The sequence below is a fragment of the Gnatocerus cornutus genome, chromosome 5, assembly GCF_029298725.1.
Source record: "Gnatocerus cornutus isolate USDA-ARS CGAHR chromosome 5, icGnaCorn1.1, whole genome shotgun sequence".
In the NCBI taxonomy this organism is placed as follows: domain Eukaryota; kingdom Metazoa; phylum Arthropoda; class Insecta; order Coleoptera; family Tenebrionidae; genus Gnatocerus; species Gnatocerus cornutus.
In genome coordinates, this window is record NC_142237.1 from 17,987,891 (window position 1) to 18,011,353 (window position 23,463).

Sequence of the window (23,463 nt, forward strand, 5' to 3'; positions counted from 1 at the left end):
TTATATAACCGTGGTGATCAGCATTTTTAATTTGAATTTATGGATTTATGTCAGAAAAATTAATTATAAAGTTGCGGATGTGCTGCCATCTAAGTTGAGGACGTGGTATTATCAACAGAAATCTGCGCTCTTGTCGTCCCATCTGTCAGGTTAAATAACCTCAATTTATAAATAAACAGTCAAAAACTGATTTATCATCTTCCGGAGCCTCTCAAAACAAAGAAAACAATGAACATACCACGTAATAAATTATCAATGTGATAAACGTTTCGACGTTAATCAAACAGCTCTGCCCAAATACTCGTTATTAATAATCGTTTTTAAGACAACAATGAAGCTTACCATAATTTTATACTTTTTAGTTAATATTATTTTTATTTATGGGTACAAACCTGTGTTTTTAATGCACGGAATTATGACTGGTAGTGCTTGTATGGATTTGATTAAGGCGCGGATTGAAGAGGTAATTTACATTGATGTTTTAACGTTTTTACCTAATTTTTGTTAGAAACATCCTGGTACTATAGTTTACAACACTGATCGCTTTGGAGGCTGGTCAAGTTTGGAGAATATGTGGTACCAAGCTCAGGAAATTGGTAAAGACTTAATGAATATAACTCAGGAGCATCCAGAAGGGGTTCATCTTTTGGGTAAATAGATTTATAGTGTGAAACTTATAAGTAAAAAGTTTCTTAGGGTATTCCCAAGGTGCTCTGCTCTCAAGAACAATTTTACAAGCTTTCCCTGATCATAAAGTGAAACATTTTATTTCATTGAGTGGGCCTCAGGCAGGACAATATGGAAGTATGTCAACAGGTCTGGTTGCAATAAGTGGTTACTTATTCATTTTTCAGCAAACTTTTTACATTTAATTTTTCCTGATTTGGCTCTCAAGTCAGCTTTTGAGTTGTTTTACTCCAGAGTTGGCCAACATACCTCAGTTGGTAACTACTGGAATGACCCATACCACCAAAGCTTATACAAATCATATTCTCAGTATTTGCCATATGCTAACAATGAAATTAAATCAAACAAGAGTGACGAATTTAAAAAAGGGATAACTAATCTTGACAAAATGGTACTAATCGGAGGCCCCGACGATAATGTTATCACTCCCTGGGAGTCCAGGTACTCTCTTTTTAGAAACCACAGCTTTGTCAAGTTTTTTTTGTAGCCAATTCGGGTACTTTAACCAGAACGAGACTGTAGTCAACTTAATCGATCGTGATATTTATAAGGATGATCTCATTGGACTAAAGACTTTGGACGATAGTGGACGCCTGAAGATAATTACCGTTCCAGGGGTCGACCACTTTACGTGGCATCTTAACGTATCTATAGTAGATAATTATATCTTGCCGTATCTAGATTAGGTAGCTCTCTATTTATGTATGTAGTAGTAAAGTCTCAATTTTGTGATATTTTAATCGTGAATAAAAGTGACGTTCGAATTTGAATTTTTCCCGGCACGACAAGTGTCATTTTTATACCAACCTTAGCTGACAAAATTCCCCAGTTTCAGCTTTTTTTTCGTTTGACAAATTTGTATTTATCCGGCTTCACAAAATTTTACAAAAAAACAGAGAAAAAGTCGGTTTTCAACCAAAAACGCCCTTATTTGTGTACAATTACATGTTTATAGTTTAAGTGGTTTTATTATCTCAGGTAATTACGTGCTTGAACTCTCGGAAAAAACTCGTTTTTTACGTTGTATTTTTTGCCTAAAATCAACTCCACGCTTTTATTGTAGACAATGAATTCGCCGGTGGTCCCCCAACAAGGAGATATAATCCAGAATATGTAAGTTTTAAACATAATTTTTAGGTTAGGTTCATTTTGTTTTGTAGAAACTACACGGGATCAGAGACTGAGTTTTCGGCAAAAGTCTTAGGAACTGACGTTTCAGTCCACTGTAACTCAGGGGATCACAATCATGGAAGCTCAAAAGTGAAATTAATCAATAGGATTGATTACAACTGGGAATTTCATTATTATAGAGGTCAACTAGTGGCGGTTCATATCAACGGAAAAATCGTTGCGTATGGAATGAAAGGTTTGTCTTCTTTAACTTGTGTTCAAAACTAATTTCTGGATACAGGAAAAGAAGGGGGCATGGTCAGGGTCACAAACCAAGAGACAAGTCAGAGGGCGCTTATCAAAAACTTGAAAAATGACGTGAAGGACATTGCTTTTGCCTTTTCACGACAACAGATAATTTTAGGGTGTATTGACGATGAAGGGAACGTTTTAATTTATGAGATCATTGATGAACCTAGTGCAATAAAGTAGTTTCAGCTCTATAGTAACAGAAAAAAAAAGTAACATCTCATTTTAGATATAAGCAGCTCCTTCATATTTTTCACAATGACGTGGTTCCTCACTCAAGTCCGAATTTTCGCATTATTTGGTGTCCCTTCTTGAACTGTTATGATGAGGAGGATGACTCACCTGATGATCCTGAAAAAATGTTTGTGGTGCTAAACGGGAACAAAGGTAGACATATAAAATCACTTCAAAGTAGTCACAGTTTTATTGTAGCTGAAATTTGGAACTTTGGTATTATAAATAGTAAATACGGTTCTGACCCCGTGGAACCAAACGAAAATTATGAAGGCTATGTGGAAATCAACCATTCTGCTGAATTAGTAGATGCTTCTTTTTCTTCAGATGGAACGGCAATAGCCATTGCGTGTCTCGACGGTTATGTGAAATTTTTTCAAGTCAGGACGTTAAATCTAAAACATTCAGTTTTTATTGGAATTATTTTAGATTTACATGGTTGATAACGAGAAGCAAAAGTGTCTGCACGAGTGGCGGCCACACGACGGGAAGCCTTTGTCTTCAATAATCTTCGTAGATAATCTTCTGGAGTGCAGCTCTCAGTAAGTGTATAGAAACTAATCTTGAGAAAATCTGTAAATCCTGATCTAATCAGGAATCAGTTTTACTGTTATTTATGTATCAAGTACCATAACACAGATTTTACGTCCATTACACGTTTCTTAGGTGCTGGAAATTCACGATCACGGGTGCCAACCACAACTCCGAACTTAAACTGTGGTCTTGTGAAACCTGGACTTGCCTCCAGACCATTCGTTTTAAACCCGACCCGTCGAACATAATCCAAAGTGTCTACCTAAAAATGACAATAGACTATTCAGGTCAATACTTACTGATGTCAGATCTCAACAACAAAGTCTTGTATGTTCTCCAATTAAAACGAAATGACGACGCTCAACAGATCGCGGTTACCATGTTATCGCAGTTTCTCTTACCGACAGCTTTCTTGAGCTTCCATATAACTGAAGCAAGCTACCGGAAGATTCGTTCTTCCGATATGAGTGAAGAGTTCTCACAGGAAGATCTTGAGGATCAGGACGATGATGATGAGGACGATACTGTCGCTGCTGTTGTTGTCAAGTTGCTTGTGATCCAACAGAAGAAATTCCAAGAGTGTAACATTGTGTTTCAACCTGATGTTATGTTGTTCAAGACTGATATCGTCGTTGAAGACAAGAAGAAAGATGATGTTGAGAAAGTTCCAAAGTTGGATGACCTACAATCATCTGTTACTCTTTTGATCCAGCAACAACAACAACAACAGCAACAACAGTTGAATTTGATGACCCCTGATGCTTTCACAACAACGGAGCAAAACTCCAGACCCAACAGCGTGAGAAATAGTATCAACGGTGAGATAAACAAATCAACGGAGGTGACCAACGGTGATGTTGAGAATCTGATTGACTTCCAAAGGCCTGAGAAAGACAACTTTGCCAGTGGTGGCTCAAGTCCGAGCAGAGAGGTCCAAGAGATCTTGTCTCTCAACAACTCCACTTACAGCACACAAGACTACTTTGAGAACTTATCAAAAATGCAAGAAGAGCAAGAAATACCACAAAAAGAGTACAATAATGAAAACCTTATCTACCCGGAAAACTCCAACTCTGATATGAACTGGTTGAAGATGACTCTAGCTAAAGATAGCGAAAAAGAAGAAAATTTAAGACAGGAGCTACGTTTGGGGGGCGGCGACGAAATCGCCAACCTAAACGAGACTGAATGGGACAAAACTCAGCTACAAGCAATAAGCTTCAGACTGACTAGCATAGAAAACGCTCTCACCGATCAGAACATTGCCATCCAAAAAATCCATCAGGAACTCAAAACAATGAATCAAACTAAGGAAGGCCAAGAGGACTTTTCTAAAGAACTTGATCTAGCAATGTCAAAGCAACAACTCCAAATCGCGAAAATGTTAGAGAACTTAGTCAATATGCAGAAAAACAACGAAAGGGACCAACAGGATCATTTGATCGCTAGCGTATCACAGATTGTTGTTAAAAGTGTCTCCGATAAACTACAGAACGTTGTGGCCCACGAAATGAAGCACGTGGTGGTCCCAACTATACGAAACTTAGTTGAGGCTCTAAAGCACCAGTTGGATGTGCAAAACAGTCAGAAGCTCAACAGTGATATTGTTTTACAAGACAAAATCTCCAAGATGATCAACAGTAAAGTAAGTGATTTAAAGAATTGGGGTGTTAAGATTACGTTTGTTTCAAGGCTTTAGCCGAGTCGCTTAGTATGTCTGTGGCGAACGTGATAACACCGATCTTGGAAAAGTGCTATCGCGATATGATAGGGTCGACTTTGGTTCCTTCATGGGAGAAAGTCTGTGGAAACATGTTTCACCAAATTAACGACACGTTCACACAAGGGACGAAAGAATGTAAGTGACTTTAGCTGTTTTTGTTGATTTTATTACACTGTTACAGACACCGCGTCCGTCGAAAATTACATGGAAAGACAACGAAGGGTTCAAGAGCGGGGCAAAGACTTGATCGTGCAAATGCAAGTAGTCTCAGAGAATCTACACTCAAATACAGAGAAACTTGTAGGAACCCTTACGTCTGAAATACAAAAGCAATTCAATTCGACGGTGAAACAGTACGTTAATTAATGTTAAGTTTTTTTTTTAATCTTTTTCATGCAGTAGCCAAGAGAACTTGCTCCACAATCTGAAAGACGTAATAAGTGAACAAATAAAATTAGGCTTTAAAAACCACGCGTCAGTATTAGAAGACAGTGTGATAAACGCCGTGCGATCAAGAGCTGTAACGCCGTCGCCCCACGCAGAGTCACAAGTACGTTTTAAATATCCTTATTACGCTTCAAGATACAAACGCTATTAATTTACGCTTTTGAATTTATTTTTTGTTACGTAGTTTCAAAATTACGCATAATACGCACATGGGCTTATTTTTGTATTTAGTAGCACTAATAAAATCTTATTTTGGTTGAAAAAAAAATTTATCTTAGATCCTCTCCTTCGAGTTTTTTTTATAAATGCGGAGGACTTTTTTAACTCTTTGATTGTAGGTCACCTTGGCGCATCTTGATCATCTTTTAGCGAAAGAAAGTTACGACGAAGCATTCCAGTTAGCGTTATCAGCAGAAAATCTAAATTACGTAATTTATGTCTGTGAAAAAGTCGATTCCAATATTTTGTTTCACGGAGCGTCGCCACCACGACAAAACTGTATTTTGGCCTTGATACAACAATTGAGTATGGAGTTACATAAAAACACTGATGTAAAAATGAGGTGAGGTTTGTTGGTTTTAAATGTTTTGTTAATTTTTTTTTGCAGTTACATCAGAGCTGCATTGGTTGCATTAGTCCCGGAGTATCCCCAAACGAGACATTTTATTCCCAAGGTTCTCAGAGATTTGTTGAAGCAACTGCAACAGTTTATAGCATCTAATTCAAGTTCTAAGTTTTTAACAGACGCCAAATTGCTTAAACTAGCCGTTGAAAGTATACTCGACAAGTGAACGAAATTAGTGTTTCCTATATGTTTGTCTATTTTAATTTTGTCAGGATTATTGTTTTATCTGTTTGAAATTGTCGACATAACTGTATCAGACCGCATAACACATTCATTTGTGTATTATTTTAATTAAACTTCTCAGATTTTTGTGATTTGAAAATATTACCAACCGTTAGACCAAATCCCCTATGTCAAATTCCAGGTTATGTTCTAACCAAGGTGTCAAGTTTTCCGCTGATATTTTTTGTAAATAATTCACGATGAGGAAGTCACCTCAAGGGAGTTTTTTGGTAGATCGATTACATAAAGGTTTTGTCCTGACTTGTTTGGCGGTTACAATCTACGGATGCACGGTTCTCGGAATGAGGGGCTATAATTACTTCACTGAGGTTAAACCCCAACTCAAGCAAAAGGAATTATTACAGAAGCAGAGTCTGTTGGCGGAGGGGTCCTCGGAGAATTTGCCGGAGGGTCCCCAGATACGTGCCTAAAATGTGGCTCTGATGGAGAAAATAGACTTGTGTGGCTAGTGTGAAGTGTAAAGACTTTTCAGGCTTCTAGGTTTATATCAATGTATTTTTAAGTGCATAAATGCAAGAATGTACATAGATTTTAAGTGTTTTAATGCCTAGTTTGAATTGTTAAAGTTGAAAAAAATGTGGATATTTGAAAATGGAAAATTAAAACAAAGCCGATGAAAATTCAATACTTATCAGGTGTTCTAAATACAGCTGGTCCAAAACCAGACTCCTATCCTAACATTTTACTTTGTTCGACTTTTCCACGCACCTCGTATCCACTCTGACATCGTGTAAACGTCACTTTGTGATCTCTCCTCGTAGATTCAAAATGGTGTCGCATAGAGGACCAACTTCTTGCAAAAAGTTTATTTTTTATTCATAGTTTTATAGAAAGTCCCGTTTTCAGGATGAGTTCGCGACGGTGAGTACCCCTTTTCGTCAAGTTCCCAATAAAAATACTGAAATGCTTGAATATAAAGTAAAAACCGAATTTCTTTGTTGGAGTGGTAATAGCTGTCAAAAAAGTCTTATTTACACAGCAGCAATGTGAATTTGTTTATTTTTTTTATTGTTGAATAAAGATTTTTCAAGGCCTACAGGGTTGGATGCTTTGGTTGATAAAAACGATTTAATTCCAGATGGTTTTGGCCCACAATCAGTGGGATTGAAGCTGAGAGAGTTTTAATGGAAAGAGGAGTTGATTGCAGTTTCTTAGCAAGACCCAGTTCAAATCCAGGAGCTTTTACGTTATCAGTGAAGTAAGACAGTTTCTTTAACGTGAAAACTTAATAAAACTTTGATTTTACAGGAGGAATGGAGAAGTCACCCACATTAAAATACAAAACTCTGGTGACTTCTATGATCTCTATGGGGGCGAGAAATTTGCCACCTTATCTGAGTTGGTACAATATTACATGGAAAATCAAGGACAACTTAGAGAGAAGAATGGTGAAGTTATTGAGCTGAAATATCCTCTGAGTTGTGCTGACCCCACAACTGAAAGGTAAGTTGAATTTCTGGATCTATATTTAGAATGTTTAAGCCGTCGTTTTGCATAATTACATCATTGTGCACAAATTCCGTTTTATACCAGTTTTTGAGTGGGAGAGTATGCAACTTGATAGGCAGAATAGTATTTTACATGATTAGTGCGGGAATACAATTTTTGCAGATAAGTGCGACTCTTTCAACACGAGTGCGCCCCGCGCACGAGTGAAGGAATGTCGCACGAATCAGGCAAAATTATTCCCGCACGTCTCTTGTATAACATTTTTTGCACGAAGTTTGTAACAAATTTTCGCCATCATATATAGTTCGCATTTGTTGGTATAAAAAATCAAGTCGCTGAAGTTTCCAGTTGACAGTTGTCAATTCTGTCAAGCAAAAAGTTCAAAAATAAAGATTTGTATTGATTTGTACCATGTCTTCGGAAGAAGAGTTTGAATTCGAGTGTACACCACCCGAAGTGAAAAGTGCGGCAACTGCTGCAATAAACAATTTATTGCCGACAAAATCACGCCCCAGATATGAGAGTACGTTTTCTCAGTTTGTCAAATGGTGCGAAGATAAAAAGATCAAAAATTACTCTGAAAACGTCTTGGTGGCCTATTTTGAAGAAATAGCTTCTACTAAAAAAACATTGTGGCCAATTTATAGCATGATACGATCTTGCTTGAATATTAAGAAGAATATAGATATCTCGAAATATCCAAAATTGCTTGCCCTTCTTAAAAGGAAAACGGAACATCACATTCCAAAAAAGTCACAAATACTTGAAGGAGAACATATTACAAAATTTTTGACAGAGGCCCCTAACAAAGAATATTTTTTGATGAAAGTGAGTGGTTTGTCTTTATTCAGAAATTTACATTCAAAAATTTAACATTTATATTTTAGACGATTTTGATTATGGGAATTTCTGGAGCCTGCCGCCGAGAAGAAATTTGTAAGATGATGATTGGTGATGTTATCTTTAAAGATGACATAATTTTGGTTTCTATTCCTGAAACAAAAACTAAGGTTAAACGGGAATTTGCCATAACCAAAAGGGAATGGGTCGAAATAATAAAGCAATTTGTGAAATTAAGACTACAAGTTGTGACTGACAACAGGAGACTATTTCTAACTTATCGTGCAGGAAAATGTATAAATTTACCTATTGGTATAAACACCATTGGGAAAATTCCATCATTGATCGCCAAATATCTTGAACTTCCAAACCCTCATCAATATACTGGCCATTGTTTTCGTAGGAGCAGTGCTACTTTATTAGCAAACAAGGGGCTTGACTTTCTAGCCGTTAAAAGACATGGTGGTTGGAAATCTTCCGCAGTAGCGGAGGGATATATCCAAGATTCTTTAAAAAATAAAATAGAAGTAGCAGACACTTTGACAGACACGGAACCTGTAAGATCCAATTCCAACAATTCGTACAATATTAGTAACGCCGTGAGAACTGAAAACACTGCTGGAGTTTCTGGTGTGTCGTTTGCTTCGTGCAGCAACTGCACATTCAACATAAACATCTATAATAATAAAAATTAAAAGTACTGAGTATACTTACTTGATGACCAACATCGATTACTTGAGTATTTGTAAAATAAAACGTTTCACAAAAGCTTAATTTTATTAATCGTTAAAATCATAAAACTTGTTAATGTTATTTTGAGGTTATGTTTTTACAAAAGAGCAACAATTATTAAGTTGCTAATAGATGGCGCTTATGAACTTTTTCTCAAAAAATATTAATTTTCTTGTAATTTGTTAACTTATTTAAATAAATATTAGGGGAAGAGGATCCCAATGCGTGTTTCTTTAAATTTGTAGTAACTGATATTTTCTATATGGCTTCTATGGCAAAATTTTTGCGTGCATGTTCCCGCACTAGTGCTCGAAAGCCTTAGTTACCGGTGATGGTTGCTATGCGCGAAATCGTTGTTCCTGATCTATGAGTGAAAAAATGTATTTTATCGGTGTATTTTATGGCCCAATTGATGATCATAACATGTTATAATTATTGATCGTAAAGTTGCATGCTAAAGGTTGAAGAAGAATTACTCAACGATTTCTAAGCATAAATGAATATAAAATGAGCGACTTTCTAAAAATTTTTGATTATTTATTGTTCAATTGTCTCAAACGAATCCATAAAGTCGTTTCTTGCTCAATTTGCTTCTAACAAGTCGCCGTCATAATATTAAAATTTAGAATCTCTAAAATTTTTCAGAATCACCACGTATATTGTATGTAAATTCAATTTTTACCACACGCGCGCTGAGGGCTCAACGTGCCTTTGTTCTTGCTATAGATATTCAAATTTGGCACACAGTGGTAATAAATTTAAACCACCATGCGGAAGACTTCTCTTGTCATTTTAAAACAAGAACCACAGACCCATAAATTAGAGTATTGTGTGTTGCCTATAACAATAAATTAGCGCACCGCCAAGTTATTTTTATCGTTTTTTTTTTGTCGTATATAAACAAATGTCACAAGATCGAGTAATAAAGCTTAAAGATCAACATAAAAACTGTGTTATCATGTTATTTCCTCGTTCCACGTGGGAATTTTTCAGTTGAATGTCAACGTCGAGTTTTGTAATTATCGCGGTAATTAGACTTGATTATTCACAGCATCATTGCTTTCACGTTAAATGTGTAGTCTCTCAAGTTTAACACGTTTTGTAATCTTATGATTATCTTTATTCACTCGTTAAATTTTGTGTTTAATAACTGTAACTCTCTGGGAATTACATAGACGCAGGTGTATGTGATACCATTACGTTGGCATGGCTAATGATTTAGTGGACCTTCATACGTGTAATATTGACAATGCAACGTGTGATACTGTCGCTTGAATAGCATACTAATCATAGCATCTCTTGTGGAATATCTGTTAGACGTCACGTCTCTCTCTGCTTTAGGACGTTGAAACAATCCTTCATATCCTGTTTCTGCACAGTTCTGAAGAATGAAGGCTCTTAGTCACACTTTTTTATGCGCTACTATAAATAATCCAGACTGCTTGTTGTAAATGTTAGAGGAAGGAAGTTATGATTAATTAATTTGCATAAGTATTTAATGATTTTTTTCTTCATCCGTTTTGAAAAATGATGACAAGTGAAAGGGACGCTTCTTTTGGAAAAGACTTGACACGTGTATATATACGTGGGTTATACTATTAACTCAAAGGTTAATATGTAATTCGCTCATTTGTTTGCCGCGCTTATTATCCACACTCTATGAATATGAAATTGAGTTGAGAATGTTGGAAGTATGCCAATAATGGCAATCAAATATGCTGCATCCATAAATTCGTCGATCACATTGATTTAATTCAATGCAGATTATTTAGTGTCTAGCCTTGATAACTAGTTTTCCAATAACTTGTTGTTTTCTTTTCAAATGGAAAAATTACATAAGATTTTACTATAGGAATCCCACGGACATTGTTGGCAACAGTTGTAGGCAGATGTGGCTTTTTAGCATGTGGGTTAGGTTTTTTGGTGCTTTGGATCGAAAGACGGTTAGTTCTAATTTTAGTTTTTCCAATCTTCCTAAAAGACGATTGGGTAGTGATTGGATTTATAATATTAACTAATTCCCAACCACATCTTGTTTTTGATCCTCTTTGTTTTCGACCTCATTCTTATCACATCAAAATTTCTAATAAACCAAAATTCTGTGGACTTGGTGCAGTATTTTCGAAAAATGATGATGCCAATACGTAGATTGTCTACTCTTTTGTTAATTCATCAATTTTTTGAAATGTGTGGAAAGTGTCTTTCAAATTTCATGCGTCGAAGCACGAAAACGCAAAATTTTCCAAATTTTCCAATTTTTAAAAATTTGTGTGAAAATGGTGGATGCGCCGTAAATAAAAAAAATTAAACTCTTGTGTTTAATGTATTGCGTCAATTTGATCATAAACTTAATCTGTCTTAACATTCAGACAAACGTTTTTACAAAAATTCACAGAACTAAGAAAAGTACCATTTCCAATTTGAAATCAATCAAAAATTATGTACTAGTGGTTAGCTTAATAGTGACATGAAATTATCATAAATGACTCCTTTACGCTAATTAAACTAATTGAACGAACGAAAATGATTTCCGACTTTTCAGGGACTAATTTGCAGCGTCTAATTGAATTAGAACCTAATTACCCACAAATATCGTCCGATTTAAGCAACTGCGGAGAACCATAACTATTCCTTAGTCTCCATGTGTCTGATTTATTCAATTGCATTTTAGTTACAGTAGAAAAGACAGCTCACAGTTATAAAAAGACTCTAATTTATCAAACTGCCTTGTTACAGAAATTTATTACAAGGTATCGACGTATTTAATGTTACCATGACGTACAATGCATCACCTTACTCAATATTATCATGAAAGTATTTAATTTTCAGGATCTCATTGATTTTTATGATCATCTTTATGATTGCGGTTTAAGGTTATTGCATCGTTGCAAAAAAATACATTTTATTTGTTATCATCACCTTCAAACCACTGAAATTTTCCGATTTTTGCACAGAAGGTGATAATTGAAGTCTGTTTACTATGCTGAAGCAGTGTCAACAAATTTAGTGCGTAGTTTTCCGATTTGTTGCTAAAATGTCGGACTCTGATTCAATTAGTTAGGAATCTTTTAAACAAACGATTCGAACCCAAAATTGACAAAGGTTGGTACTGAATCACCCTCGATGACTCACTGATTTAAGCCGACACGATCTTTTTAAGTAATTCAGTTGCTATTACTTTTTCGTGATCGCTTTGCATTAGTATTTAATTAGAATTAAAAGTTCCGTAAATTTGAGAAACCGTGCAATGCTAGTTCAACGCTCTGCTTTTTTAATTTATGTTAGCAGCGCTTTTACGGGGTGATTCACACTGAAATTAACTCGTCGTAAAGTGGTGGAATCAAAATTGCAGATGTTGCTTTTGACCCAGAGCTCCAACGCAAGAAACCCACCACCCACGTCTCTGCAGAAGGTCGAATTATGATGGTAACCCAGTCCTCAATTTTTGTAACTGACCAACCAAAATTGGTATTCAAGATCATGGCCAAAACCTTAGAGGTCGTTTTGTTTTTTTCCCCGGTGGGACAAACAGAAATTGGCATGCGGTACATGCGTACGCGCGTCGGGAAATTAGTTTATGAATTTGTGTTCCGCTGGCGAGTTTCCGTGTTGAATTTTCCAGGTAACCATTGTCATAAAAGCCTTGTGTGAGCTATTTTTACATTGTCATTACGTACCTTGATGATGACATTGAGGAATTATGTGAACTGAATAATTCTGGAATCAAAATCATCGAGTAAAAGCGTTTTCTTGGAAATTGGTAAGTTGCTGGAGACGTATTTGGATGTTGTCGCGAGTGTAGGTCGTGATCGTTGCTTTTTTTTACGAAAATCAGAGCGACCAACAGATTTCAAATTTTAAGATCAATTTTCTTTGACCTCAGATTTGATTTTAAGGCTCACCATTTAATTGTATAAAACGCTACGGTTGAAGTAATTTTTCTAATAGCATTATAATCGGCTCACGTTTCTTTTTAAACAATGATGATTGTGTTTACATGCACTTTGTTTTTAAAATGAAAAACCGGAAATCGAATTGCGTCATTTCGAAATCGCGAACTTTGTATATTAACTATTTATTTGACATTCAGGCCGATGGATCTTTGCTACTTTAAAAATGCAATTGCTCAATTCTTGTGGGTTTATGTAATTTTTCAAGAAAAGTGAAAATGATGGATGAAGACATCCACGTGAAGTAGGTGTGAGTTAACTTTTTTAGTGTCTCATGTTAAAATTTTATCTTTTTATTTTCCCGGGAGATTATAAAGAATAGAATAAAATCGCGCATAGTAATGAGCACAAAATTTAAATTTTCTGATGGCATCACTGTCATTAATAGCGTGAAGTTGGTGATAGAGCGATAAGCCTAAGCATAAAATTTATAATAAATTCAGTCATTTAAATTTATAAGCGGTTTCTTGCCCCTTTAGAAATGATTTTCTTTTTGACCTGAAACGTCAAAGGACAAGGAACAATCCTTGGCTCTATTTTTAGTGTTTCCGATTTACCCTGAGTGTCAGAAACCTCCGACACTGAACTGTCCATCGACGGCCACTGATTATGATAATTATCCTCGTGATCTTGCGATATGATATAATCTATTCTTAGTTTTATTTTCGATGCAGAATAAAATAAGCACTTTCGTTAAAGCGATTTTTAATGTCTTTAAATAAAACGATAAAATCAGCACTTGAGGTCAGTTTCTAGTTAAATTGTCAAGGTCCCGACAACCAAAATCTTTCGCAAAGTTCCTTGTATCAGTCGGGAACACGAAAATTTGGAAAGAATTACAAGTTCGTTGCGACATATTTCTCTGTCGTGACTTGAAAATTCCAATGTTTTCACATTCATTTCCATTAAAACTGTTATTATTTCCGTTGATTGTAATTTAGAAAACTTCAAATACCCACGAACTTGTCTGTTCCACTTACAGTTAGTTCGAATATAAATTTTCTTTTCTTGCTTTTTCTAGCGTGAAGGTTACGGAGAAAACTTCAGTTTTAGTTCAATGATTCACTTTTATTAATTACCGTAATTGTAATTAACGTAACAGCCATGATGTTAAGATCGATTGAATAAAAATGATGTTAATTACGTCGCGGTATTTAATAGTAATGGCTTTCGGAAGTCGATATGTAATTTGTTGACAGAGTCGTAGAATTGAGGGGCAAAAAGTTGCTAATTACGCGCAATTCTCACGTCACCCAAGTGAAGATGTTAATTAAGTGTAATTAGCCCCTGCAAATTAGGAAAATTTGTAAAAAGTACGAATTTGCGGTGTGACAATCGATCCAGTGTCTAGGTTGAGAATCGCCTCCGTCGAAGTTTCCAAAAGCGTCTTCCCCACTATGACCAACACTGTTGATGGGATTCGCGACAGAACTTAAACTAAACCAGTGTGTTTTTTGTCTTCAGCGTGATCAGGTGCCTGAAATTCTACATTAATTTCTACTATCCTTTTAGTAGTAGTAATAGTAGTTTTTCACGTGTTTAGTGTAATTTTCTTTGAAATGACTCGAAATTTCTTCGCGGCTGACGCTTCAGTCATTGCAGTTCCCGCGGCACAAATCATTTTCTCCACAGCTTTGAAGGAATTCAGAAAAGCTCTTCTTCTATTTAAGTAAGCTTCGCTTGTTTTTCCTCGCATGATTGCTTAAGTCTATTCAGCTTTGACGTATCAAATGTGTTTAAATAGAGGTCACGGTCTTTTTTATCAATGCAGTTACCTATTCGTTCATTTCTTCCAATGACATCATAACTAAAAGCACACAAAAAAGTAGTTAAAGCAAGCTCTCCAAATATGGTGATTGTAACTATTCCACTGGCGACGTGATGAAGAAGCCGAGGGCTATTTACAGTGACGGTAATGTGGGTGAGAATTATTCATATTCATTGCGGTGGAATTTTAAGAATTACGCTCAGTTTACAGATAAACAATATTGTATTGTTGGCTGTTTTTGGTATTTTCCTGTCGCGCCTATCGGAGACTGGCGTTTATTTTGAGTCAGTAGACCGAGTTAAGTTGAATTAAATTCGTGGTTTTTTATGATCACTATAAATCAATTTAAACGGCAAAGATGATTTTAGCTTAATTATATCAAGTGGTTCAATTAATTTTCTACTCTGATTTAATCCAGAATTGAATTTTTAATTTTGACTTTCCAAATTGGCATGAATGGATTTTTATAAATCCTTTTGCCGTTGGTGAATTTTTATGGAAATTGTATTTTTTACTCGCTAATTTTTATTTTTACTATTTGAGCTTTTTGGATAATTTTAAAATTTCAAAACGAATGTTATAAAAACCGAAACTGTTGTTTTTTTGCGGAATTTAATTTTTTTATTTCAAAAATCCAAAAATTTTAAGTCAAGTTTCTTTGGCAATCCGGAGATTTTTATGGAAACAGAATTTAGACATAATTTTTAAGTCACTATTTTTACAAGTTGTTTTTTGCTTTTACGACAATTGTTCTTCTAGATTTCTGTTCTTACGGAAATTTGTAATTTGGGTATTTGCGACTTTTGAATTTTTTTAATAGCTCTACGGGTCATGTCAAAATGTCACTGACAATTTTAGGTTAAACATCAATTGTCACGGAAATACGTCATTGTTGCCACATGTAAAAATTCGGAATCAATAGATTCAGGGTTACCAACCCATTTCAAATTCCACAGCCTGGTTGACGCCAACTTTATTCGATCACATGAACGATAATTGGATTTTAATGGAAATTAACGATTTAGGATTTTTCTTGTACTATTTCTGCGTCATTCAAGATACAGTTAAAATTTTAAACCGACTTTGGATCTTATTTTTTGCTACATTTTCTCGTTTTTGTTCACTTATTATCATTTCAACATGATTCCACGATTGGAAACGCCGCAATTATCCAATTTTTCGTCCAAACTTGCGTAAAACGCATTTACTACCAAACCCGAAGAGAAATCGTAAATACAAATCAAAACCATTCACCACAACAATGCCAATTATTTTATCTACGCCTCGTGTCGTAATAACAACCAATAAAATTTGTTTATCCACACGTATGGAATCATTATTGTGTCAAAATCAATATTTTAAATACATTTTATATTTTCAAACTTTTGCGTAGGTGGTGTTTTGCAAGCGCCCACCTCATTCATTAAAAATCACGTGCTTAAAATACGATCAAAACATCTAAACGAATTTATATTGTCATTACGCGATTGTGATTTAGATCCAGCCAAAACCGGGCACTTATTAAGATAATCCCACATTAAGATTCATGTGTTTGTTAAAAATGTAAATTTACTTGTTCTAATTTCTATATGCGCCTCCGGGCTATAAATTAAATTAATCTTCACCTAAATTACGCAAAGCGTATAATGGGGTAATAATGTGAATTGAGGTTTCTATTTCGGACAAATTGATTCAGACAATGCACCTACATGATTCCCATACCTGTAATTATTTAAATCTATACAATTAGTTTTAAAGAATGCAACAACCATTCTCATGTTAAAATACTTTTAACGCACTAATTGTGGAAGTTTCACCGGAATGGGAATCAAAAAATTCTCTTATCATTTCCGTCACTTTTTATTAGAACAATATTGTCTGAAAAAAGTAAACGAAATGTTTACGATCTCCCAATTCACCGCGTTATGTAAACAAATCGAATATGGGAGGATTTTGTTGGAAAAAAACAAGTAGGAGATTCCGTGAGGTGTAATCCTGTCGCAACAAAGTGACAGGTTTGTTTATGCATACATTTGAAATAGTTTATGCAAATTACTTTTCACAAACGCCTATGACATATCAGTAAGTATGTGCATTTTTTGACTTTTTTTAAAACGACCTGCGCATTTAGATCATCACTTGGGGATTTTTATTAAATAAGTCGTAAACGTGTTATGATTGGAAAATTGTGAGGTATGAGCTGAAAATGGGACTAAATCAGTGTTGTGCTAATGAAATGAACGAAGTTGGTGCGGGTTCGGAACTGCTGGCAAGAGTTGAACTTGACCATCGGGACAAAGTTTTTCGGTTTGTTTTATTCATTTTTGTTTTCGTGCTGTCAATAACAATCTCGGATTAACGGAGTCGATAAAGGCTCTGGAATTTGTAACGTGTTGGTAGCCTTGTTATTTCCTCAACTGTCCTAGCTCAATTATTGTTTAAATACGCTTTGACAGGCCTACCAACAACTCGCTCTAGTTACAATTTTCTTTTATTTTTTTAGCTATTCGCAGATTTTTGTGTAAATAAGGAATTTATTTCGGCTTTTGTTCTTTTGGCGGTTCTTCTAGCAACAATCTATTTGGTAATATTTATGTAATCCGGTTTTTATGGAAACTTGGAATTTGTGCTTTTACTTTTGTAACAATTCCTTCAGATCGCTTGAGGGATTAGTGAAAATCTGTGTTTGTGTATGGAAATTGCATCTTATTAGTTATCAAAAAATTCTGTACTTTTTTCCTTCTGTCGAAATCTAATCTCTCTGATCTCTTCCAGATGGTTTCACGGCCACTTGTCCGGCAAAGAGGCTGAAAAACTGATCCTAGACCGAGGAAAGAATGGAAGTTTTTTAGTCCGGGAAAGTCAATCAGCACCAGGAGACTTCGTGCTGTCTGTTAGAACCGACGACAAAGTGACTCATGTCATGATTAGATATTCAGTAAGCGGTTTATAATAAAGAAGAAGCGACCGCAACAATCATTATAACATTACAGGATAACAAATACGATGTTGGAGGAGGGGAGAGATTTGATAGTTTAGCGGAACTCATTGAGTATTACAAAAAGAATCCAATGGTGGAAACATCAGGAACAGTCGTCCATCTGAAGCAGCCTTTCAATGCAACAAGAATTAATGCTTCAGGGATACATTCAAGAGTGAAACAGTTACAAGTGAGTTCCATTGGTAATGTATAAATAGTTTTATAACTATTTTCAATTAGATCGAGAATGGTCCCAATGGAATGGGAAAAGCGGGTTTCTGGGAAGAATTCGAATCGCTGCAACAACAGGAATTCAAGCATCTGTACTCCAGGAAAGAGGGAGTCAAACCGGAAAACCGCAACAAAAATAGATATAAGAATATTTTGCCTTGTACGTTAATTTAGTGTCCCTCCGAGACGTACTAAACATTTTTCTTCCAGTTGACGATACGAGAGTGAAATTGAAAGATGCAGACCCCAACGTCCCAGGCTCTGACTACATCAATGCTAATTACATTAAATGGAAAGCTGATTACAGTGGAGGCAGCGATTTAGGTAGCGATCCTAGCGGAAAAATCTACATAGCAACTCAAGGCTGTTTACCGTCAACAATTCCTGATTTCTGGCAAATGGTTTGGCAGGAAAACTGTAGAGTGATAGTGATGACAACCAAAGAGACTGAACGAGAAAAAACGAAATGTGCCAGGTATTGGCCGGATCAGGGAACAAAAGAGTACGGAAAAATCAAAGTGAAAATGCTGATGGAGTCGTCCAGTCCACACTACACACTTCGGGAGTTTTTAGTTTGCATGGAAGGCTCCAGTTCCGAAAGAAAAGTCTATCAGTATCACTTTCAGGTACGATTTCAATCGGTTTTTTAAAAGAAATCTAAAAATTTTTCGTAGGCATGGCCCGATCATGGCGTGCCTTCAGACCCAGGCTGTGTTTTAAATTTTCTTCATGAGGTTAATAAGAGACAGAAAAGTCTTCAGCAAGAGCTTCCAGATAATCCTCCAGGTGCTATTTTAGTGCACTGTTCTGCTGGTATTGGAAGAACGGGCACTTTTATTGTTATTGATATGATATTGGACCAGCTTAAGAAATATGGTAAGTTTCAAGCAATCCCAAACGACTTATCTGATTGGAAGTTTCACAGGTTTAGACTGTGAGATAGATATACAACGCACGATACAAATGGTCAGATCCCAACGCTCGGGGATGGTACAGACTGAAGCCCAATATAAATTCGTTTATTTAGCTGTACAACACCACATAGAAACCACGACGGAACGGATGAAAGCCGAACAAGTAAGTTTCATTTAATTTGAAGTTTACCCGGCGCATCCACCATTTCTGTGGTCAAATTTGACAGTTGATAAAAACCCGAGCCAACGATTTTTCTTTTTTTTTAGAAATCCATGCAAATAGGGCGCGAATACACGAACATAAGATACAGCAGTGACATGGGCAGCACTTTGACGTCAGCCAACAGCGGCTTGGGAAGCATGACTTCCCTGTCGAGCCGTTCCTCCACTTCCTCCCATTTCCCGGTTTCTTCTCCCAATTCTGTGATTCTGCGGGGCGAAACAAAGAAACCTCCCCGAGCTGTGTCAGAAATTCCATTGCCTAGGTAACTATCTTGTTTATCTGTCATCGCAGTTAGTTTTGCGAAGGGTGGTGTTGTTGCAGGCTCATTTTAGATGTTGAGTGTCATGTATAGTAGTAGAACCATTGCAATTAACTGACGATTTTGATCCTTGGTGGCACCACAAGTTTGTAAGTTTATGTATTTTCTGTTGATTGAAAAATTAAACCATTTTCATGATCATGCCACGTAAAAGTCGTCATTTAACATTACATGTGTGTTTTAACTCTTTGTGGGTTTTGGTTTGAGAGTTTAAAGTGAGAGTTTGGGGTTTTTTTACAGACCACCCGAAGATTTGGTGAAGCCGACTTTATATGAGAACATTCCTGTAAGTGAACGGAAACTTTCTGGGACGGCGAGTTCTTTAAGTTGTCCGGTGCCGCCACCGCCTCGGAAAGCAACGTGACGTAAACAACCTTTAATATTCAAATTTACTTCATGTACCTTCTCAGTGTGCTAGAACGACTTATCAAGTCAAATTACATATTTTAAAGAAGAGCGTGCATTGTTTAAGAGCCTAGTTAATGTGTCATTAAGAAAATGCCAGTATTTATAACCTGAAGATTTATAGTGTTACGGACGTGACACGGTTCCAAATCCCATATTTTTAGAGCACAAAGTTGTATATATTCATTATTATATCCCATATGTTTATCCCTGAATCTCTTGGATTAACAAGTTGTGTCTTTTATTTGCCATTAGTTACTGTGCTTGCTCGTTATTTTAAACGATTCCATTAATGGTAAGTATGTTTAAGCCAAGCTTACTTTTTATTTTCCAAAGATCACTGATAAAATCTAAGCTTAGTTCGAAAATCGTTCGACGATTTTTGTGATTATGTTTAATTTTAAGTAAATTTATGTATTTTTATATTTTTGCTAAATTATTTATACTCAAGCACACTTAGTGATACACTTTCGTACAGGTGGATTGATGTTTATGTTTATGACCACCTGTAAGAAATGCAGATTTGACAATATTGTATCTTATTAAATTAGACTTGCATACAATATTTTAAAACCGTTTTTATTTGATGTACAAGAAACTGGTGCTATGTTCGCTTTTTCTGTTAAGAGTATACTGTCTTAGTCAAATCAAAGTTTTGTCAACTTCTTGTCTACAATATATGTTTAGAAAGTCATTTTATTTATCCCATTTTTAACTTCCCGAGTATGATCAATTTGCTTTGGAGTTTACGTCAAACACACGACAAGTTTAGTGCTTTTACTTTTATGACTAAATTTAAATGGCGGAATTTAAAGTTGTGTTTTTAAACCGCCTCATAACTCAACGTGGGTCGATAATCAAAACAATTTACTACGTCTCACACTTGAACTAATGCAGTCTATAATTAACCGCAAACGCAGAATCTATTTTAGTAATAACTAAGGCCTCTAATCACGGTTCCAATTTACGGGTACGCTGAGAATTTATTAATTTTTGGCCAATTTGGTCAATCTAGCACCACCTTTATGGGTTAGACCAATTATAGATAATCGGTCAATTGTTTTACATCTTGGCGCAACTGTTGCACTACTAACAGTACCTTACTTACTACTTATTTTAGCGAATCGATCTAATTATACTCTCAATAGTATTTCAGGGTGATCGGAAACCAAAACATAACTACGAAAATATTTATTCTGCCTATTATACAAAATTTCAATATAAACTGTGATCTTACAGACCTATCCTTACATCTAACATTGTCTGAATTCTTCAGCCATCACCACAAAGTTGGTCCTTTTTCACTCAAACCTAAATTTACTTACTTTCTTCATTACAGTTGGAGCTACTTTCTTCATTTGAGTTAACATTATCTTCTACTTTTAAGTTACTTTCTGCGTCTGTGTCAACAACATTTATTTCAACTTTTACGTTAGAGATACTTTCTTGGCTCAACTTGGAGTTATCTTCGACTTCTAAGTTTGTGTTACTTTCTACTTTTGAGTTGTTTTCTTCATTTGAATTGGAGTTGTTTTCTTTATTAGAGTTAGAGTTAGAGTTACTTTCATCATTAGAGTTTGAGTCGCTTCCTTCATTCGAATTATTTTCCGCGAATACCTTCTGCGGCTCCGGCGATGGCGAGGGGGTGAGTTTATTGCGCAACACTTCCCTAATTTCCCGAATTGGTTTAATGAGGATGACAGGAACGTGGTCGTCCCTCCGTTGGAAGAGACACTCGCCCTCGAAATCGACGAGTTTGTATTTTCGCGCTCTGAGTAAGAGACCCACCAGTTTATCATTGATCACAGTGTATATCTAGAATTGGGGTAATTAGCGCGAAATTGGTAAAAAAACAGTGTGATTACCGAAAACAGCTCTCCGAAACTAATTACTATTCTGGGATCCCCCGGTTTTTCTTCCGGCGTAAACAAGGGCTCCCCTTGCGAGTTAATCATTTCGCACAGCTCTAGGATTTCTCTGGAAACTTGTTGCGACGCTTTGAAGCCTCGAGCTTCAGAAAGAGATCCTCGGGCAGGTCTGAAAGTCACTGTAAGCACCAAAGAAAGAGTTTGATGGGAGCGCTTACTTTCCATAATCTTCTTTGGAAATTTTTGGTCGTGGCAAACTACCAGATTTGCAGTCGTTTGAGAATGGATTGAGAGATTGGGTTTGAACGTGTTTGTTGGCAACTTCGTTGAACAGCGCAACTTTGGAGCTTAGGGGAGCACCCTGAAAAATTAAAAATGTGGCTAAGGTTAAAACAGGCTTTGGCTTTTCAGATTTGGTAATGACCCCTTACAGATATTTAGCATTGAAACTGAAAATATTTTTAGAATTTGTATGTTTTGCGCTTTTGGCGACTGTCTTTGGATGGTCGCCAACATTTTTTCTTTGGACAATTATTACGTCAAACGATGGATTTTAGTCTGTTGTTTATTTTAGCTTTGTTTATGACGGATCGTTTAAGATGATTTAATGCCGAGCGGCTTGGGTGGCTCGAAATCCTGGAAAACCCTAAGGAAAATGTACCCATTTTAAAACCAACAGATTTTTTTCTGGATTAACACTACATCATTCATTATATGTTTTTTTCTTAAATTCCCAAAAAATCGATCACGGCTTGCAGCATTTGGGCCCTTTTCCCAAAATTCCGCCAGATGCACGACTATTCTTAGAGTAAAGTAAAAGTTTCATTGAACAACAAACTGAATGAAGTACCATTTTATTTCAAGCCAGTAAATAATCCCACAACTTTTCAACAACTATGAAATTTACTAAAAATACTCACAAACAATGTAGCATTGTTCACACTCGTGCACGACGACATCTTCACAATGGGCACTAATAAACTTCACTTTTACTTTAATTTCTTGCGAGATGTGCTTCCTAAGAATCTTTCACCAAGTATACCGAAAATTTGGAAGCGTCGCGCTTATTATACCACCGGTGGAATGTGTGCAAATTTATAGATAAATGACCGACGCCCGGCGTCGTTGTGTACGTCACTGGACGAAGTTATATTTCAAAAACTCCCAACAATCTTATTCATAGGAAAAATATTTTCACTATTCGTACGGTTCACGGTTTTTCTGAAATTGTCTGAGGTTTGCTCGAAATGAGTCAGATTGGGCGGTTTTTGTCGGGGGATTAGAAAAAGTCTCGGGTTGTGACCTCTCAGTTTTGAAGGTCGAGCGGTCGAAATTTTTAAATTTAGTGCCAAAATTTTGAAAGTTTATTCAATTTTAGCCGAAACCTCAGATTTCCCAGAAAAAATAAACCAACCAAAGGAATTTTGATTTACTTACATTGAGCGGGGAATCCGACATTCGAAAATTTTGACTCAGATTTTGACGTTAAAAACTCATAAAAATCTCAACATCTCATTTCACTAGAAACGTTTATATTACCCTAAATTCCCGCGCGATTTCCTTTCGTTCGACGAAAATATGATCCACGCGAATTATTACGTTTCTCGTCTAGAAATACTTGAAAATTTTTGTTTTTACTGATCCTCGAATTAACTGGCGCCTTATAAATTCCACATTTGACAGATAAATGGGTTCCTGTTTCGATTAATTTCAACATGTCTGATTCCGTGAATGAAATTTTTGCCACCACGCAAATTGACTCGTTGCAGCTGAAAAATATAAAACGAATAAATTATGGAATGATCAAATGACGTCCCGACCTTGTGGGATTAAAATTATGAGACAGTTTGTTAGATTTCTCCAGGAAAAACA

General features: G+C 36.0%; 6 protein-coding genes across 10 annotated transcripts; 5 read left to right on the forward strand and 1 right to left on the reverse strand.

The window, feature by feature from the left end:
- Positions 1-111: 111 nt before the first annotated feature.
- On the forward strand, positions 112-1,451 carry Ppt2 (palmitoyl-protein thioesterase 2). Its single transcript, XM_088037335.1, has 5 exons — positions 112-463; positions 509-650; positions 697-804; positions 855-1,128; positions 1,175-1,451. Exons 1-5 carry the CDS (start codon positions 332-334, stop codon positions 1,371-1,373), a joined length of 855 nt encoding a protein of 284 aa, XP_087893461.1. The 5' UTR covers positions 112-331; the 3' UTR covers positions 1,374-1,451.
- A 40-nt stretch (positions 1,452-1,491) lies between these two features.
- On the forward strand, positions 1,492-5,978 carry Ge-1 (Enhancer of mRNA-decapping protein 4 homolog Ge-1). 2 transcript variants are annotated; one of them, XM_088037330.1, is made up of 13 exons: positions 1,492-1,665; positions 1,751-1,800; positions 1,848-2,053; positions 2,099-2,285; positions 2,336-2,493; positions 2,539-2,720; positions 2,770-2,882; positions 3,007-4,519; positions 4,567-4,732; positions 4,779-4,950; positions 5,000-5,147; positions 5,383-5,606; positions 5,652-5,978. In XM_088037330.1, the coding sequence occupies exons 2-13, from the start codon at positions 1,754-1,756 to the stop codon at positions 5,833-5,835; spliced, it is 3,300 nt and encodes a 1,099-aa protein (XP_087893456.1). In that variant the 5' UTR covers positions 1,492-1,665; positions 1,751-1,753; the 3' UTR covers positions 5,836-5,978. The 2 variants fall into 2 exon arrangements, with proteins under 2 accessions (XP_087893456.1, XP_087893455.1); XM_088037329.1 differs by having other exon boundaries at positions 1,493-1,665; positions 4,997-5,147.
- Positions 5,979-5,996: 18 nt separating this feature from the next.
- LOC148175313 (uncharacterized) lies at positions 5,997-6,537 on the forward strand. Its single transcript, XM_088037336.1, has one exon. It carries the CDS (start codon positions 6,092-6,094, stop codon positions 6,320-6,322), a length of 231 nt encoding a protein of 76 aa, XP_087893462.1. The 5' UTR covers positions 5,997-6,091; the 3' UTR covers positions 6,323-6,537.
- A 93-nt stretch (positions 6,538-6,630) lies between these two features.
- On the forward strand, positions 6,631-20,417 carry csw (protein tyrosine phosphatase non-receptor type corkscrew). Of its 4 annotated transcripts, none has more exons than XR_015770185.1 (12): positions 6,631-6,773; positions 6,991-7,110; positions 7,161-7,355; positions 17,427-17,589; positions 17,645-17,821; positions 17,872-18,022; positions 18,073-18,488; positions 18,537-18,738; positions 18,788-18,939; positions 19,044-19,261; positions 19,305-19,407; positions 19,559-19,650. XR_015770185.1 is itself a non-coding variant. In XM_088037331.1 (11 exons), exons 1-11 carry the CDS (start codon positions 6,760-6,762, stop codon positions 19,680-19,682), a joined length of 1,932 nt encoding a protein of 643 aa, XP_087893457.1. In that variant the 5' UTR covers positions 6,631-6,759; the 3' UTR covers positions 19,683-20,417. The 4 variants fall into 4 exon arrangements, 2 of the variants coding, with proteins under 2 accessions (XP_087893457.1, XP_087893458.1); XR_015770186.1 differs by having other exon boundaries at positions 19,321-19,407; XM_088037331.1 differs by lacking the exon at positions 19,305-19,407 and having other exon boundaries at positions 19,559-20,417.
- Positions 7,542-8,917, forward strand: LOC148175315 (uncharacterized). Its single transcript, XM_088037334.1, has 2 exons — positions 7,542-8,189; positions 8,249-8,917. Exons 1-2 carry the CDS (start codon positions 7,773-7,775, stop codon positions 8,894-8,896), a joined length of 1,065 nt encoding a protein of 354 aa, XP_087893460.1. The 5' UTR covers positions 7,542-7,772; the 3' UTR covers positions 8,897-8,917.
- Positions 20,418-20,899: 482 nt separating the features above from the next.
- Positions 20,900-22,676, reverse strand: LOC148175316 (uncharacterized). The gene is made up of 4 exons (XM_088035202.1): positions 22,512-22,676; positions 21,810-21,952; positions 21,589-21,760; positions 20,900-21,538 (listed from the first exon to the last, which is right to left on the reverse strand). The coding sequence occupies exons 1-4, from the start codon at positions 22,548-22,550 to the stop codon at positions 21,041-21,043; spliced, it is 852 nt and encodes a 283-aa protein (XP_087891328.1). The 5' UTR covers positions 22,551-22,676; the 3' UTR covers positions 20,900-21,040.
- Between the last annotated feature and the right edge of the window lie 787 nt (positions 22,677-23,463).